Genomic DNA, 17,695 nt, shown 5'->3' with positions numbered 1-17,695 from the left:
AAATGCGCCGTCCCACCCTGACGTCCCCAGCATCAGCTCCAAGTCCCAAGTCCCACACACCCTCCTCCAGGGCAGGTGCTACCCATTCTAGGGCCACTCAGCCCCCAGGACACCCAGGTGCCAAGAGCAGCAGGCAGTGGCACAGGGTGGGGGCGTTTGCAGACACCAGGGAACACAGCCTGGCATGCGAGGGCAGCCCAGTGGAACACAGAGTCCACGGCCAGCCCAGCTCAACTTCCCTCTGAGACATACAGGCAGTGCGGAGGGCGAAGGGGCTCTGCAGAGTCCAGGAGGCAAAGAATTGCCAGGGGCCACTCAGCTTCCCATAGGAGGCCAGCTGTGTCTGTGGACAGAACTGTGTCGACATCAGGCTCCCTCCCCAGGAGATGCTGCAGAGGGGCCGCTCTGGTCCTGGAAGATGCTGCTGAGCTGCAGCCAACATGGACATTGGGAGACAGAGACCCAGCTGGGGGACTTTCCAGCCCGTGCTTCGGGAGCGAGCGCCCCGTGGGTGCAGGAGCAGGAGTTGCCTGGGTTCCAGACGGGCGTTTAGGGGCCAGGCCTCAAGCTGTTAGAAAGTGTTTATTGGGGTCTTTGCTTCAGTGGGCGAGAGACGTCCTGCCCAGGGTGGGGCTGACCCCACTCGAGGGGCACTGCTGCCATGGGAGCCTCACAGGGACCTGGAGGCCAAGACAGGCGTTGGATTTGCTGCCAATGCCCACTGGCAGTGAGCGGCAGGGAACCTGGGCCAGGCTGGGTGTCTGGACAGCTGTGCAGGCCTCAGGACGGGGTGCCGGGTGCAGGAGGGCAGAACTTGGGGTGCGAGCAGGGGCCCGTCCCAACCAAGGGAGAGCACCCTGCAGCCACCGGGCCCTCCAACAGATAAAACCCAGGCCAGAGTGGGTAGGACCAACCCCCCTTGAAGGCGAGCAAGATGGGGACCTCTCAGCTCAGCGCATGCTCCCGTCCTCAGGGCCCTGCAGGCAGGCACCTTCCCCAGCACCCTGGGTAAGGATCAGGCCTCTGTCTTCTGCTGCTGGGGCCCTTGGGGCCTCCCTGTGTCAGGTGAGACCGTGCAGGCCTTGGTCCTGAGAGTGGACAGCCCAGCGAGGCTGAGGAATGGAAGGCCAGTGTCACTCCTTGGCCAAGCCACTGAGAGGGATGGAGAGGTGGCTTCACGTAGACCCTGCCTCCTACCAGGCCATGGCTCCTGGGGAGAGACGAGGCCTCCCAATGTCCTCAGCCCCATTCCTGACATGGTCATCTGGCTGCACCACAACCAGTAGCCGAGAGCGTTGGCTGCAGCCTGGCCAATGTCCTCAGCTACATGGACTTTGAGGGGACACACACCCAACCACACAGTGACAATCAGGGCACATACACATCTGCCTGCACAGAGACCTTCAGGGAACACACACACACACACACACACAGGGACAATCAGGGCACACACACCCACACAGGGACCTCCAGGGAACACCCACATGCACACACACCCACACAGGGACCTCCAGGGAACACCCACATACACACACACACACACATAGGAACGTTCAGAGGACAGACACCTGCCCACACAGGGACCTTAAGGGGACACACATGCCATCCACAGAGGGACCTTCAGGGGATACACATGCCACTCACACAGGGACTTTCATAAGCACACACACCTACTCACATAGGGACATTCCAGGGACACATATGCCCACCCAAACACGGACCTTCAGGGGACCCACATGCCCGCCTACACAGGGACCATTAGGGGACACACACACCCTCCCACACAGGGACCTTCAGGGGACACACACTTCCACCTACACAGGGCCCGTCACATGGCACATGCGCACATCACCCAGCCGCACAGGGACCATTGCACAACACACAGCTATGTGAATCCCACACAGGGACACGATGGCCACCCTGCATCCTGCCCCCAGCGCCCCCTGGAGACCAGGTCAGCCTGGGGTCGGGAGGCTCTGCAGGAGCTCCTCAGAGCAGCGAGCAGGGACCTGGCAGCCTGGTCTGCTCCACGCCTGGTCTCCTGCCCTCTGGACACAGGGGCCCAGCACGCAGGCCGACGTGCTAAGAGAGCTCAAGAGCAATGTTGTCTGGGTGACGAGGCAGAGTGTCCCAGGTTCTGTGGTCACTGCAGTCAACAGGGTGTGGGGGCCAGTTCCCAGGAGAACTGAGAGCACCACTCACATGCTGAGGAGGGAGTGTGAAGAGGGTCAGGAGCAGACGCAACACTGGGTGGATCCATGGGCACCAGGAGGGGCCAGCTGTGCTGCGGCAGGCCAGACAGAAGGGCACTGCTGTCAATCAGCCATCAGTCATCACCTGTCCAGACAGAGGGGCACTGCTGTCAATCAGCCATCAGTCATCACCTGTCCAGACAGAGGGGCACTGCTGTCAATCAGCCATCCGTCATCACCTGTCCAGACAGAGGGGCACTGCTGTCAATCAGCCATCAGTCATCACCTGTCCAGACAGAAGGGCACTGCTGTCAATCAGCCATCAGTCATCACCTGTCCAGACAGAAGGGGCACTGCTGTCAATCAGCCATCAGTCATCACCTGTCCAGACAGAGGGGCACTGCTGTCAATCAGCCATCAGTCATCACCTGTCCAGACAGAGGGGCACTGCTGTCAATCAGCCATCAGTCATCACCTGTCCAGACAGAAGGGGCACTGCTGTCAATCAGCCATCCGTCATCACCTGTCCAGACAGAAGGGGCACTGCTGTCAATCAGCCATCAGTCATCACCTGTCCAGACAGAGGGGCACTGCTGTCAATCAGCCATCAGTCATCACCTGTCCAAACAGAAGGGGCACTGCTGTCAATCAGCCATCAGTCATCACCTGTCCAGACAGAGGGGCACTGCTGTCAATCAGCCATCAGTCATCACCTGTCCAGACAGAGGGGCACTGCTGTCAATCAGCCATCAGTCATCACCTGTCCAAACAGAAGGGGCACTGCTGTCAATCAGCCATCAGTCATCACCTGTCCAGACAGAGGGGCACTGCTGTCAATCAGCCATCAGTCATCACCTGTCCAAACAGAAGGGGCACTGCTGTCAATCAGCCATCAGTCATCACCTGTCCAAACAGAAGGGGCACTGCTGTCAATCAGCCATCAGTCAACACGTGTCCAGACAGAGGGGGCACTGCTGTCAATCATCCATAAGTCATCACCTGTCCAGACAGAAGGGGCACTGCTGTCAATCATCCATAAGTCATCACCTGTGCAGACAGAAGGGGCACTGCTGCCAATCATTCGTCAGTCATCACCTGTCCAGACAGAGGAGACACTGCTGTCAATCATCATCAGTCATCACCTGTCCAGACAGAGGGGCACTGCTGTCAATCAGCCATCAGTCATCACCTGTCCAGACAGAGGGGCACTGCTGTCAATCAGCCATCAGTCATCACCTGTCCAAACAGAAGGGGCACTGCTGTCAATCAGCCATCAGTCATCACCTGTCCAGACAGAAGGGGCACTGCTGTCAATCATCCATAAGTCATCACCTGTCCAGACAGAAGGGGCACTGCTGTCAATCATCCATAAGTCATCACCTGTGCAGACAGAAGGGGCACTGCTGCCAATCATTCGTCAGTCATCACCTGTCCAGACAGAGGGGACACTGCTGTCAATCATCATCAGTCATCACCTGTCCAGACAGAAGGGACACTGCTGTCAGTCAGCCGTCAGTCACCTGCCGCAGTCCGGCTGCAGCAAAATAACTGGGAGGTGACGAGCAACTTGTGTACATTGATACAGCAGGAGTGGGAGCCATTTATTGTAGGATAGGAGGGGTATACATTCCACGCAGCTTATCTTAATTAACATAAACTAGATACAGCAGTCAACCAATAAGGAATCTCCACACTTAATGGCTCGCTGGCATTACTTCACAAACCACTCCCTCTGGCAAAATGCCAGGCGCCATCCTGACTTGTTTACAGACCCTAACAGTCACCTCTTCAGACAGAAGGGGTACTGCTGTCAATCATCCATCAGTCATCACCTGTCCAGACAGAAGGAGCAATGCTGTCAATCTTCTGTCAGTCATCAGCTGTGCAGAGTGAAGGGGCATTGCTGTCTACCATCCATCAGTCGTCATCTGTGCAGACAGAAGGGGCACTGCTGTCAATCATCATCAGTTCCCACCTGTGCAGACAGAGGGGCACTACTGTCAAACTCTATACGTAGCGAGAGGGACAGCAGCTCCAGGACCAGGAAGGGCACCCTGCCCCACAGAGCCCAGGGCTGTACCAGGCACAGCCTCTTCCCACGGGGGCACAGCCATCCCATCGGTGTCTGTCCTGCGCCACGTTCCTGGCAGCACGGCTCCGAGCAGTGACCGTCACCATCCCAACACGCGGCCACGGAAAGGCCCAAGGCCGGGCACTACCACGTTCCAGCTGCAGCTACGCAAAGAAAAGGAAGCGCCACCCTCACGCCCCCGGAAAAGCAGCTCTGGGACAGCCGTCTCCACGGGACGCAGAGCAGACCAGTCCTCAGACAGGACTTTAAAGAACGCCGTGGTCAAAGGCTGCACGGAAAACATGGTCATATGGGGCTGGCGGGGCTCAGCGGAGAGCGCTCGCCTCGCACGTGCGAGCCCTGGGCCATCCCACTCCACATAAAGATGAATATACAGAATAAACGTATTGTGTCCAACTACAACTAAAAGGTAGATATGTAAAAAGAAAATATGACCATAATGAGTGAATAGATAGGGAAACTCCACCAAAATACCTGTAACAGAAAATTCTCAAGAAACAGATGAAAGTGCAGAGAAATTTAAAGAATAAAAGCCTGTTGAGCCTAAGAGCTGGCTGGAGAGGCATGGGGAAGGCCAGAAGATTTGAAGACATAGCTCCAGGCAGTCTTTTCCGTCATCAGAGAACAGGGAGAAAAACGCTGGGAGAAATGAAGAGACTCCAGATCCCATGATCCACTACGAAGCTTCCTAAAATACGTGGCATTGGAGTCCCACGAGAGCAGAGGCCAGAAAAATGGGGCTGGAAAAGTCTTTAAAACACACAAGTTCTTCAGTGGGCTGAAAACCCCGACTTATGGATACAGAAATTCTAACGAGGTGCCGGCGTCCATCACCCCGTCCCGCCAGGCTGGTGGACAGCGAGGTCAGAGAGCCTGGAGAGCAGCCACCAGAGGGGCGGACCACCTGGGCCTGGGAGGCGCGGCAGCAGGAGGAGAGCGGCCCCCGTGGAGTCAGGGAAGGCTCCCAGAATTCCCTTCCCAAGAAGACACATGGGGACTGGGAGGAGCACCTGAGTCTCCAAGGAAGCACCCAGGGCCACCAAGAGGCAAAGGCACCCGCTGGGGACCGGATCCCACTGAGTCTGGGGATCCAAAGGCAGCTGCAGCCACCAACAGTAGGTGCTCCTTAGACAGAAGGATCTAGAAACACCTAAGCTGGCCCTTGGCCAGCACTGGCCCCTGGTCACCACCAAAGCCAGGCCTGAGCTCACCCACAGGCCCACAGCAAAGAGCACACGCCCAGCGTGGCCCTCATGCTCAGCAGGACAGGGGCCAGTTCTGCAAGAGGCCCACTCAGAGCCTTGATCCTGCTTAGCCAGACACCTTGACAGCCTCTGGCCAGCTTCCACCCACATCCGTCACTTTAGAATCCCTCCCTCGGGGTCAGTCACGAGCACGCGCTCCCTGGGGATAGCTCAGGACCCGTCCTTGGGCCTGGAGACGGCGAAGGGGTGCCATCCTGCCTCATCTCGGTGGCTGGAGAAGGGTCTGCACACCCAGAGCAGTGGGAGGTGCGCCCACAGGCCGGGTGTTCAGAGGAGACCACCTCGAAGCACCTCACTCCTTTGAAACTCACTTTGTGGGCCACCCCGAGGGCAGCAGAGGCCACAGCTGGGCCCCGGTGGGACCTGAGGCCTCAGGAGCTCCAGGTGCCCGCGCCTCCTCCCCAGGGGCCCTCCCTGCCCCAGCACCTGAGCCCAGCTCATCCCGGGGTCAGGCAGAACCAAGGGCCAGGCAGCCTGGTCACAAAGGCCGCTGCCCCTTGTGCCCGCAGCCTGGGGAGAGCCAGCAGGAGGATGCCAGGTGGGTCAGGTGCAGCCCTGCCCTCCCCTGGGGGCCTGCCACAGCCGGGCACCACCTGACCCACCCTGTGGTTTCCCTCGGAACCACAACTGCTCCCAGGAAACAGGGCGTTTACCCCTTAGCCTCCCACACAGCATCTGTCCCTAGCTTGGATGGGCGGGTGGCCAAGGACTGTCCATCAGGGAGGGACAACACAGGCCAAGCCTGATCTCCCCAGACCTCACCCCCAGGCCCTCCAGTTCCTGGCCCACCATGCTGGTCACCCATCCCACCTGCATCCCTTCTGAGGTCTAGCAATGTGTCTGAAAATCTCTCTGAGGGCACTGAGCCTGCAGAGCCCCGGCCCTCAGACCCCTGCATGGGGACCACTGATGCTGGGAGTCCTAGGTGGAGGGGACAGGGTCCCGATGGCCCTCCCCAGAGACTTTGCACATCCCTCCCAGGACCCCATGGTGACAAGCCAGGCTCAGGTTGCCTGTGGCCTCCCTGGGTGTGCACATGGTCCTCCAGGGGACTCAAAGCGGAAGGGAAGCCCTGCCCAGCCCATAGCCCTAGTCCACCCATTCATGTGGCACTGGCCTCTGAGCTCTGCCCAGTCCACATGGCCCTAGATCTTGGTGGTACATCTTCCCTGGACCCCAGCAGCAGCCCCAGGCCCAGAAGCAGCAGTGGCCTTGCAAAGCCCCTGGCCAGGCTCTGCATGGCTCCTCTGCAGCCTTCAGTGGCCGGCTGGCCAGTCTGTGCCTGGTTCCCTCAGCACAGCAACAGGAGGGGGCCAGGGCCGCAGGATGCTCGGCACCTGGGGTGATCATCAGGGTGAGATCACCACCTCAAGGTACCAGCTCCAAGGCTGACACAGGAACAAGGCAGCAGCCAGGGAGGCCCTGTGTGTCCACATCCGAGGCCTGAGGGCCACAGGCCCACTGCCTCAGGCTCGTCCCCCATCCTGTCCTCACACCCAGAGGCAAAGCCTGGTGCCACGGCCTTTCCAGGCAGTAGGACCCAAGGGGCAGGCAGGGCCACTGCAAGCCCTCCAGTGTCTTTGACATGAGAGTCCTGCAGGGGATGCCTGGGGCCAGGCTGCAGAGAGGAGAGGGCCTCACCCAGAGCAGGCGTGTGCCTGCCCTGAAAAGGGGCCTCACCTGAGACCCCCCCCCCCCCCCCCGTTGCTCAGGTGACTTCCTGAGAACAGAGAGAAAAGGGAACTTCCAGGGCTGCCGAGGCCCCGGGGGTTCCCACCCACTTTTAGCTGAGGGCGCTGAGGCAGAGCGCCTTCCCCCAGGTCCTATGGCTGGGCATAAAAATAATGAGGATGATTGCTAATGGCTCACATTATTTGGGTCTGTCCAGGGACATGACAGACGGCTGCTGGCCCCAGGATCTAGTACAGGACCAAGCCTCGTGTTCACTCAAGTCCTGCAGTTATCCCTTGGCTGCGCTGGCGCAGGAGAGAGGAACAGCCTGATGCTCAACCCAAGAAGACAGGACTGCAGTCTGCACCAGGCAGGCGGGGCCAGACCCACAGCCAGGGAGGTCAGGGTGTTCAGAGGCTGCCCCTGAACCCAGCATGACAGCTTCCTGCTGGCCAACAGGCAGGACAAGGACGTCACCCAGAGACAGCAAATGGCAGCAGGGAGCTGTCCTGTGCTAAAATGCTCATCAGGCTGGTGGGAGCCCACAGCTGGGCTGAGCAGAGCTGGACTGAGCAGAGCTGAGCTGAGCATAGCTGGGCTGGGCTGGGCTGGGCTGAGCAGAGCTGGGCTGAGCTGGGCTAAGCTAGGCTGGCCTGGGCTGTGCTGGGCTGGGATGACCTAGGCTGGGATGACCTAGGCTGGGATGACCTAGGCTGGGCTGGGCATGGCTGGGCTGGGCTGGGCTGAGCTGAGCTGGGCTAATCTGGACTGATCTGGGCTGAGCTGAACTGAACTAGATTGGGCTGGGCTGGGCTGGGCTGAGCTGGGCTGGGCTGAGCTGAGCTGGGCTGATCTAGACTGGGCTGGGCTGGGCTGGGCTGAGCTGAGCTGAGCTGAGCTGGGCTGATCTAGACTGGGCTGGGCTGGGCTGGGCTGGGCTGAGCTGAGCTGAGCTGGGCTGATCTAGACTGGGCTGGGCTGGGCTGAGCTGTGGGCTGGGCTGAGCTGGGCTGGGCTGAGCTATGCTGAGCTGAACTGGGCTGAGCTGGGCTGGGCTGAGCTGAACTGGGCTGAGCTGGGCTGGGCTGAGCTGGGCTGAGCTGGGCTGATCTGGGCTGGGCTGAGCTGGGCTGGGCTGAGCTGGGCTGAGCTGGGCTGGGCTGGGCTGGGCTGAGCTGAGCTGGGCTGGGCTGAGCTGGGCTGGGCTGGGCTGAGCTATGCTGAGCTGGGCTGAGCTGGGCTGAGCTGGGCTGGGCTGGGCTGGGCTGGGCTGAGCTGAGCTGGGCTGGCTGAACTAGACTGGGCTGAACTGAATTAGATTGGGCTGAACTGGGCTGAGCTAGACTGAGCTGAGCTAAGCTGATCTAGACTGGGCTTGGCTGGGCTGAGCTGAGCTGGGCTGATCTGGGCTGGCTGAACTAGGCTGAGCTGAGCTGGGCTGGCTGAACTGAATTAGATTGGGCTGAGCTGGGCTGAACTAGGCTGAGCTGAGCTGGGCTGGCTGAACTGAATTAGATTGGGCTGAGCTAGACTGAGCTGAGCTAGGCTGACCTAGACTGGGCTTGGCTGGACTTGGCTGGGCTGGGCTGAGCTGGGCTGGGATGGGCTGAGCTGGGCTGGGATGGGCTGAGCTGGGCTGGGCTGAGCTGGGCTGGGATGGGCTGAGCTGGGCTGGGCTGGGCTGAACTGAATTAGATTGGGCTGAGCTGGGCTGAACTGGGCTAAGCTAGACTGGGCTGAGCTGGGCTGGGCTGAGCTAGGCTGATCTAGACTGGCTGGGCTGGGCTGGGCTGGGCTGGGCTGAGCTGGGCTGAGCTGAGCTGGGCTGAGCTGGACTAGGCTGAACTGAGCTGGGCTGAGCTGAGCTGAACTAGGCTGAACTGGGCTGGGCTGAGCTCAGCTTGGCTGGTCAAGGCTGGGCTGGGCTGAGCTGGGCTGGGCTGAGCTGAGCTGTGCTGAGCTGGGCTGGGCTGGGCTGAGCTGGGCTGAACTGGGCTGTGCTGAGCTGGGCTGAGCTGGGCTGAACTGGGCTGACCTGGGCTGAGCTGGGCTGAACTGGGCTGGGCTGAGCTGGGCTGAGCTGAGCTTGGCTGGTCAAGGCTGGGCTGGGCTGGGCTGGGCTGAGCTGAGCTGAGCTGGGATGGGCTGAGCTGGGCTGAACTAGGCTGGGCTGAGCTGGGCTGGGCTGAGCTGGGCTGAGCTGGGCTGGGCTGGGCTGGGCTGAGCTGAGCTGGGCTGGGCTGAGCTGGGCTGGGCGGGCTGAGCTATGCTGAGCTGGGCTGAGCTGGGCTGAGCTGGGCTGAGCTGGGCTGGGCTGGGCTGGGCTGAGCTGAGCTGGGCTGGCTGAACTAGACTGGGCTGAACTGAATTAGATTGGGCTGAACTGGGCTGAGCTAGACTGAGCTGAGCTAAGCTGATCTAGACTGGGCTTGGCTGGGCTGAGCTGAGCTGGGCTGATCTGGGCTGGCTGAACTAGGCTGAGCTGAGCTGGGCTGGCTGAACTGAATTAGATTGGGCTGAGCTGGGCTGAACTAGGCTGAGCTGAGCTGGGCTGGCTGAACTGAATTAGATTGGGCTGAGCTAGACTGAGCTGAGCTAGGCTGACCTAGACTGGGCTTGGCTGGGCTTGGCTGGGCTGGGCTGAGCTGGGCTGAGCTGAACTAGGCTGGGCTGAGCTGGGCTGGGCTGAGCTGGGCTGGGATGGGCTGAGCTGGGCTGGGCTGGGCTGGGCTGAACTGAATTAGATTGGGCTGAGCTGGGCTGAACTGGGCTAAGCTAGACTGGGCTGAGCTGGGCTGGGCTGAGCTAGGCTGATCTAGACTGGCTGGGCTGGGCTGGGCTGGGCTGGGCTGAGCTGGGCTGGGATGGGCTGACCTGGGCTGAGCTGAGCTGGGCTGAGCTGAACTAGGCTGAACTGAGCTGGGCTGAGCTGAGCTGGGCTGGGCTGGGCTGGGCTGAATTGGCTAAATTAGGCTGGGCTGGGCTGGGCTGAGCTGAACTAGGCTGAACTGGGCTGGGCTGAGCTCAGCTTGGCTGGTCAAGGCTGGGCTGGGCTGGGCTGGGCTGAGCTCAGCTTGGCTGGTCAAGGCTGGGCTGGGCTGGGCTGAACTGAGCTGGGCTGGGCTGGGCTGAGCTGGGCTGGGCTGAGCTGAGCTGTGCTGAGCTGGGCTGGGCTGAGCTGGGCTGAACTGGGCTGTGCTGAGCTGGGCTGAGCTGGGCTGAACTGGGCTGAGCTGGGCTGAACTGGGCTGGGCTGAGCTGGGCTGAGCTGAGCTTGGCTGGTCAAGGCTGGGCTGGGCTGGGCTGAGCTGAGCTGAGCTGGGCTGGGCTGAGCTGGGCTGAACTAGGCTGGGCTGAGCTGGGCTGGGCTGAGCTGGGCTGAGCTGGGCTGGGCTGGGCTGGGCTGGGCTGAGCTGGGCTGAGCTGAACTGAGCTGGGCTGAGCTGAGCTGAGCTGGGCTGAGCTGGGCTGAGCTGAGCTGGGCTGAGCTGGGCTGGGCTGAGCTGAGCTGAGCTGGGCTGGGCTGGGCTGGGCTGGGCTGGGCTGAGCTGGGCTGAGCTGGGCTGAACTAGGCTGGGCTGAGCTGGGCTGAACTAGGCTGGGCTGAGCTGGGCTGGGCTGAGCTGGGCTGAGCTGGGCTGGGCTGAGCTGGGCTGGGTAGGCTTGCTGGGCTGGGCTGACTGGTACTGAACTCCACTTTGTTGAGCTGATCATGTCTTTGTTAGGCCAAGTTGAACTGGATGTGGCAAAATGTGTCCTCAGTGTGTTTGCCCTGGAGTGATTCTGGCTGTCCTGGATAAAGTCCACTGGACCATGCTCACTAGATGGGGTGGGCAGAGTGGAGCAAGGTGGACTGAGCTGGGCTGGACACTGGGCTTTAGGAGCCTAGAGCTGGTTTTATGAGCAAGCCCAGCTGGCAACAAGGCCAGGGACTGGTACAGAGGTGTGTGTGAACCATGGGTGGGACTGTGGTGGCCTGTGATGTGGCCTCTGTTCTCTAGCCTGTGGTGTCAAGGTCAGCCTTCCCACCCTCCCCTAGGAGGTGGCAGGGAGGCAGAGCCCCAGGGAAGTCTGGACGGGCAGGCAAGGGCTGAGACGTCTGGAGGGCCAGGCAGGGGCTCACATCTGAGGAGCCGAGGCCTCTTAGAGCAGAGCTCAGGAGAGGGAGGGGACTCCCCATGGTAAGCCCACAATTCTGGGATGGGGGAAGGGGAAGACTACTAGTCGGGGAAGACTCTGGGTCCCCAGCCCCCATGGGGGATACAGGTAGAGACAAAGGGACAATCTGGTAATTGCTGGGGTCTGTGGTTCCCTGGGTCCCAGGGGATCTGGGGTTGGGTCAGCCCCTGGTTCCTGGGATGTCTGGGTCCTGGGCTTCAGCCTAGGGGAACAGCCTGGTCCTCTCCTGTTCTAGAGCCTTTGTCCCAGCCTTCAGGGCTGAGGCTGGGTAGATCCTGCAGCCCTTGAGGTGGGGTGCAGGGGTCCCCATGGCACCTGGGCCTGGGGCTTGGGAGGAAGAGGTGGAGTTAGAGAGTGAGGACTGGACCTACACAGGCCTGGCCATCTGGCCCCTAGGCTGGAGCAGGGCCCCCAGTCTGGGTCGCGTGGTAGTCTGAGGCCGGCCTGACCTGGACCCTGTCCTGCAGCCTCCATCCAGAAGCCGTCCGTCTTCCCCTTGCACTCCTGCTGCAGCGAGCCCACCTCCGTGTCGCTGGGCTGCCTGGTCACAGGCTACTTCCCAGAGCCAGTGACTGTGACCTGGGACACAGGCTCCCTGAATGTGAGCACCCTGAACTTCCCCACCGCCAAACTCAGCTCCGGCCTCCTGGCCAGAACCAGCCAGGTGACCGTGTCCGGCACAGAGGAGTGGGCCAGGAAGAGTTTCACCTGCAGCGTGGGCCATGCTCCATCGTCGACATCCCAGGTCAACAAGACCGTCCAAGGTAAGCGGGGCCAGGCTTGCTGCAGCCAGCACAGGAGAAAGCAGTGACAGCAGCAGGGACTTCTCGAATGTGCCCAGCTGGGATGGGGCGGACCAAAGCAAGGTAGCACCCAGTGTGCCTGGGGACCTGGGCGGGGGCCGGGGGGCCTGGAGGAGGAACCTGCAGCTCAGGGGACCTCACGGCTCACACCTCTGCCCTAGGTTGCTTGCTCTCCAACTTCACCGGCCCCGATGTGACGCTCTTCCACTCAGCCTGTGACCCCAGTGGATCTCACTCCATCATCCAGCTCTATTGCCTCATTTCTGGCTACACCCCGGGTGACCTCGTGGTCACTTGGCTGAAGGACAAGAAGCCACTCTTCAAAACGGCCTCATCCATTGCCCCACCCACGCAGGAAGGCAAGCTGGCCTCCACCCACAGCAAGATCAACGTCACCCAGGAAGACTGGATGTCAGAGAGCATCTTCACATGCCAGGTCACAACCCACGGCTTCAACTACCGGGCCCATGCCCAGAAGTGCACAGGTGTGGCCCCCTCCTGCCCTGACACCTGGACACCCAGGAGCCAGAGGCGGCTGAGCGGGGGCCTCATGCTGCCTCTCCCCACCCCACAGATGACGAGCCACGAGGGATAAGTACCTACCTGATCCCGCCCAGCCCTCTGGACCTGTACGTCCGCACAGCGCCCAAGCTCACCTGTCTGGTGGTAGACCTGGAAAGCAAAGAGGGCGTGACAGTGGTCTGGACCCGGGACAGCCAGAAGCCAGTGACCTCCGACCCCTGGAAGGCCAACAAGCAGCTCAACGCTACATTCAGCATCGTCTCCACCCTGCCAGTGGACGCCAAGGACTGGATCGATGGCGAAACCTACCGCTGCACGGTGATACACCCTGAGCTGCCCAAGCCCATCGTTCGGTCCATCACCAAGGCCCCCGGCAAGTCACGGGCCTGGGCAGGTGGGCTGGCCTCCCTAGTGGTCAGAGAGGGTGGAGGTTGGGCTGACACCTTTTGTCCACAGGCAAGCGCATGGCCCCCGAGGTCTACGTGTTCCTGCCACCTGAGGAGCGAGGGGGCCAGGACAAGCTCACCCTCACCTGCCTGATCCAGAACTTCTTCCCCGTGGACATCTCGGTGCAGTGGCTTCGCAACGGGCAGATCCACAATGACCAGCACAGCACCACAGCGCCCCTCAAGACCAACACCTCCCACCCCTCCTTCTTCATCTTCAGCCGCCTAGAGATCACCCAGGCAGACTGGGCGCTGAATACCAAGTTCACCTGCCGCGTGGTCCACGAGGCACTTCCTGGCCGGAGAACCCTCGAGGAAACCGTGTTCAAGAGCCCTGGTAAATGAAGCCACCCTGCCAGCCTCTCCCCACAGGGCTCATCCAGCAGGGCAGGAAAGGAGGCCAGTCACTAGGCCTGTCCACTAGGCCTGTCCACTGTTGTGACGCACCAGGAAGCCACCCTAATAAACTCTGCAAAGCCTGCTCACAGCCCTGGGTGCCCATTCTTGGGGAGGGCAGGGCTGCAGGGCAGAATCATCTTCCACAGAAGGGCGCCCCAAAAGAGGGGCTGAGAGGGGCTGGGGTAGCAGTGAGGCCCGGCTCAACGACCGGGGGTGTCTGTCAAATAGCACACCACACGATGGGGCTCGGCACAGAGACCCTGCCCCCAAAGAGGGTCACAGAGTCGGAGGAGATGGTCCTCGGTGGGCCAGGGTGAGCATCCCAGGAGATGTCAGCTCTGTCCCTGGAGAGACAAGACCCCACACCTCCAGGTGTCCCTGCCAGAGTCAGACCCCAGACAGCCCTCTGCCTCCCTCTGTGCACGGGGCCAGGGGTCAAGCCCACTCACCCCCACGCCCTGACTGTCCTGCTGCATGGTCACACATGGGTCAGCACCCACTGTCCTCAGCCTTGCTGCTGGCCTCACTCCAGCCACAGCCACACAAGGAGACACCAGCCACACACACGTATGCCCAGTCACATGCCCCTGTGCCACACATGCTGGCCGCAGAGGGGCACACACTGATCATGCAGCATTAGGCACCTGCAGCAGCACCCTGCACCTGCAGCGGGGCTCACAGCACCCACCCAACAGTGTGTCACATGTGCTCAGGACGGCCTGCCCCTGGCCTCCCATGGCTGCCCATGCGCAGACCACTCCAAGTCCTTCCCTTGACACAGCCAGGCTCCCAGGTCCAAGACAAAAAGGGAAACTCACACCTCAGCTGGGATCCCAGTGCCCCCACAAGACCTCCCCCTATGGCCCCAGCCTCCCCGGCCCACCCCTCCCTGGCGGCCCTACCCCACAGACAGGGAGATGGACACACAGCAGAAGTGTCTGAGCTCTCCTGGTCCACCACAAGCCCAGAGCAGGATGCACGCCCTTCCCAGAGCCTGGAGGACAAGGGGTTAGAGCCATCATGTGCACCCAGGCCCCATCACATGCACAGCCACAGCCAGCTGGGCCTCTGCATACCCACACAGCCACAGAGGGCATCGGGAGGCGGAGGGCACACGGCCCTCTGCAAGGGAGATGCCTCCCCACCCAGGCACCTTCCCACCAGGCCCTCCTCAGAGCAGGAGCACAGGAGTGGGCCCAGCACCCAGGGCCTGCCCCAGGCCCACCCAGCCCAACCCCAGGCTGTGATAGAGGAGGGCCACTGACCTCAGGTGACCAGAGACAGGCATGAGGCCGAGCAAATTGGTGAAGGTCCCAGAGAGGGCAAGGGCCCATCCCCCAGACCAGGAGGCTGCTCTGACCCCACAGGCCTGGGCTCAGAGTCTGCTCAACTGGGCCAGCCCTCAGAGACTTGTCACCGTCACCAAGACTCCTGGGGTCAGAGCCCTTCATGAGGGCCCAGCATTCTCTGGGAGGGGCGCATGGGGCCAAGTTTGGGGCCAGGAGAGATAGGAGAAGTAGAGGGAGAGGAACAGGCCAGGCCTCCGGGCCTGGTGGGGCAGAGCACAGAGTCAAGGTCAGGAGTGGGCAGAAGACCGGGATCCCCTGAGCTGCAAGCTGACTTGGTGGGCTTTGGGCCTCCAGCCCTCCAAGGCTGACGGGGGGCTCTGGGAAGTCCCACATGAGGCCGGGCAGGGAGCTCCTCTCCTGGGGGCCTCAGTGGGGGTTCCCTGGGCCGGGAGAACTGACTGGCCCGTCCTCCCAGAGCTAGACCTGCAGGACCTGTGCACAGAGGGGCTGGAGAGTGCCGAGCTGGATGGGCTGTGGACCAGCACCTGTGTTTTCGTCTCCCTGTTCCTGCTCAGCGTGAGCTACGGTGCCACCATCACCCTCTTCAAGGTGGGGCCTGGCGCCTGGGCGGGTGGGGCCCAGAAGGCCCTGGGCCAGCTACGGCTGCCCTCACACACACCTTCTCCCCAGGTGAAGTGGGTCTTCTCTGCAGAGCTGCGGAGCACACCCCAGGCCCTGCACGACTACGCCAACATCCTCCATCCGGGGGCCTAGCCAGGACACCCCGCCACGCAGCCGGGCCTCCGCGTCTGAGCCTCCTGGGGCTGCGGCTCTGCCCAGGTGGGAGGAGGGAGCAGACCCACCCTGTCAGGGCCAGGGCTGGGGCCCAAGTACCAGCGCACCAGAGTCCAGAACGTTCCTCAGCCCCAAGGTTCCCCAAGACAGCCCATCAATCACAGACCTCACCCACTCTGAGACCAGCCCAGAACAGCGTCTGGCCCTTCGGCAGAGGGCTCCTGGCCGCAGGATGGGCGCTGACCACCGGGACTTACCCAGGCCCACAGTCCTCAGGATGGCCCCCAACAACCAGAAAACACACTGAGGCCCAGAGCCAGGGTCCCCACCACGGGAGGCAGCCAGCCCAGTCCCCTGGGCTGGGCAGAGGGGTCCCACAGCCTGGAGAGGGGTCCCCTCCTGCCCACAGCCTCGTCCACCTCCACCTGGCAGTCCTGTTCCCACCCAGGCTTCTCAGTAAAGCTCCTTCCATGGCCCAGGTCTCCTGAGCATGCTTTAGGGAAGTGTCTGTGGTCACCCTGGGGTGGCCGGAGGAAGGCACTCCAAGGACGTGGACGAGGGCCAGAGGGAAAGGAGGAGTCCAGTCAAGCAGCTGTCCTCTGTGAGAGCCCTCAACACCAGTCCCTGAGCTGTCCACACCTATGGCCTCCAGCCCAGATTCACGTCCCCTCCTCTGTGAGGGAAAACCCCCACCTTGGGCCAAGCGATCGCCAATGCCCTGGTCAGAGCAGGAGTCTGGGAGCTCGGATGCCGTCACCAAGGAGACGAGGCTGTGGGGCCTCCCAGGACCTCAATCCATCCACCCTGACCCTGCAGAAGGCCAATCCCTGGCCCCGGCCCCACAGCCAGCCTGGACACTCACTTACCTGAGAGGTGACCTTCGGTGAGCAAGGGCCACCAGGGGCTGGCCACCATCATCCTTGGGAAGAATACTGGTGGCCAAAGAGACTGAGCCGGGCACAGGGCACAGCCAGTGGCAAGGACCGAGGTGGGGGGGGGCTGTGCCCTCCTCAGCAAGGCAAGTGGCTTCCCAGTTGGAAAGCTGCTCGCGGGGTCTCTGTGGAGCCCAACAAAAGTGAAGGGGAACACCCGTCCCCCCAGCTACCCGGGAGGCTGCAGAAGGACACCAGTTCAAGGCCAGCCTGGCAACATCACCAGACCCTGTCTCAAAATAAAAAGAAGTGGGTAGCCATAGTTGGTGGGAGGGGAGGGAGGAATGAAGGAACTTTGGTTTGTGCAGAGGGGAGTGCGGGGAGGGGTGGGGTTGTGGGGATGGGGAGGAGGTAGAATGAGACGGACACTACTACCCTACAGACGTGTGTGATGACACCACTGGAGTGACCGCCCCGGGTGCAGCCAGAGGAAGAAGAAGCTGTGCTCCATTTGTGAACAATGTGTCAAAACGCATTCTACTGTCACATCTAACTAAATAGAACAAATTAAAATAAACTTTAAAAAAAAAGGGGGGCTGGAGATATAGCTCAGAGGTACAGCGCTTGCCTAGCAGGCATGAGGCCTGGGGTTTGATCCCCAGAACCACGAAAAATGGTGGGGAGAATCCATGAACACATACAACGAAGGGCAGACTTCCTTCAGAAACAAAGAGCATTCTGGAACCAATAAAAAAAAAAAAAAGAAAGATGAGCAATGGGTCCTTCACAGAAGGAAAAACCCAGCAGGCAATAACGTGAAGAAAAGTCTCAGTGGTGGACAGCTACAGTAGGAGGACACGAGGGTGGGGCCCCAGCCCTGGTTGAGGGCTGTGAACTCTTTAGACCATTCGGAGGCCAAGTGTCCAAACACCCTTGTTATCATCATGGCAGTGGCCCTACAGGGGGACCTGCAGCAGGGCAGCAGGTCCAGTGGCACATGAACTCTGAACCAGGATGGAAATGGGCCCCTGGAGCAGCCAAACTGGGTAGCACCAGACCCCACTCTGGGCAGAAGAGCAGCACTGGGAGGCGGGAGGCTGGGGAGGCTCGTCTGAGACAGGAGAACTGCTCCGAACAGGAGGGCTTCCAAAGTTGCCCAGGCCACAGCCC

General features: G+C 61.2%; 2 gene segments (V, D, J or C); both read left to right on the top strand.

Annotated features, from left to right (window-relative positions):
• Window positions 1–17,695, top strand: part of LOC124098272 (immunoglobulin heavy constant alpha 2-like) — a 123,486-nt gene that overhangs the window by 94,333 nt on the left and 11,458 nt on the right.
• LOC124098271 (immunoglobulin heavy constant epsilon-like) lies at window positions 5,079–16,128 on the top strand. The segment is given in 8 exon segments: window positions 5,079–5,399; window positions 7,473–7,590; window positions 11,867–12,163; window positions 12,364–12,687; window positions 12,777–13,097; window positions 13,181–13,507; window positions 15,334–15,467; window positions 15,549–16,128. Coding segments are annotated over 8 exon segments (1,926 nt in total).

Source organism: Marmota monax, unplaced genomic scaffold, assembly GCF_021218885.2.
Source record: "Marmota monax isolate L192 unplaced genomic scaffold, Marmota_monax_Labrador192_F-V1.1 WCK01_AAM20220418_F8-fsc00190, whole genome shotgun sequence".
Taxonomy (NCBI): domain Eukaryota; kingdom Metazoa; phylum Chordata; class Mammalia; order Rodentia; family Sciuridae; genus Marmota; species Marmota monax.
The sequence above is the reverse complement of the archived record's forward strand: the minus strand, read 5'-3'. Positions and strand labels throughout refer to the sequence as shown.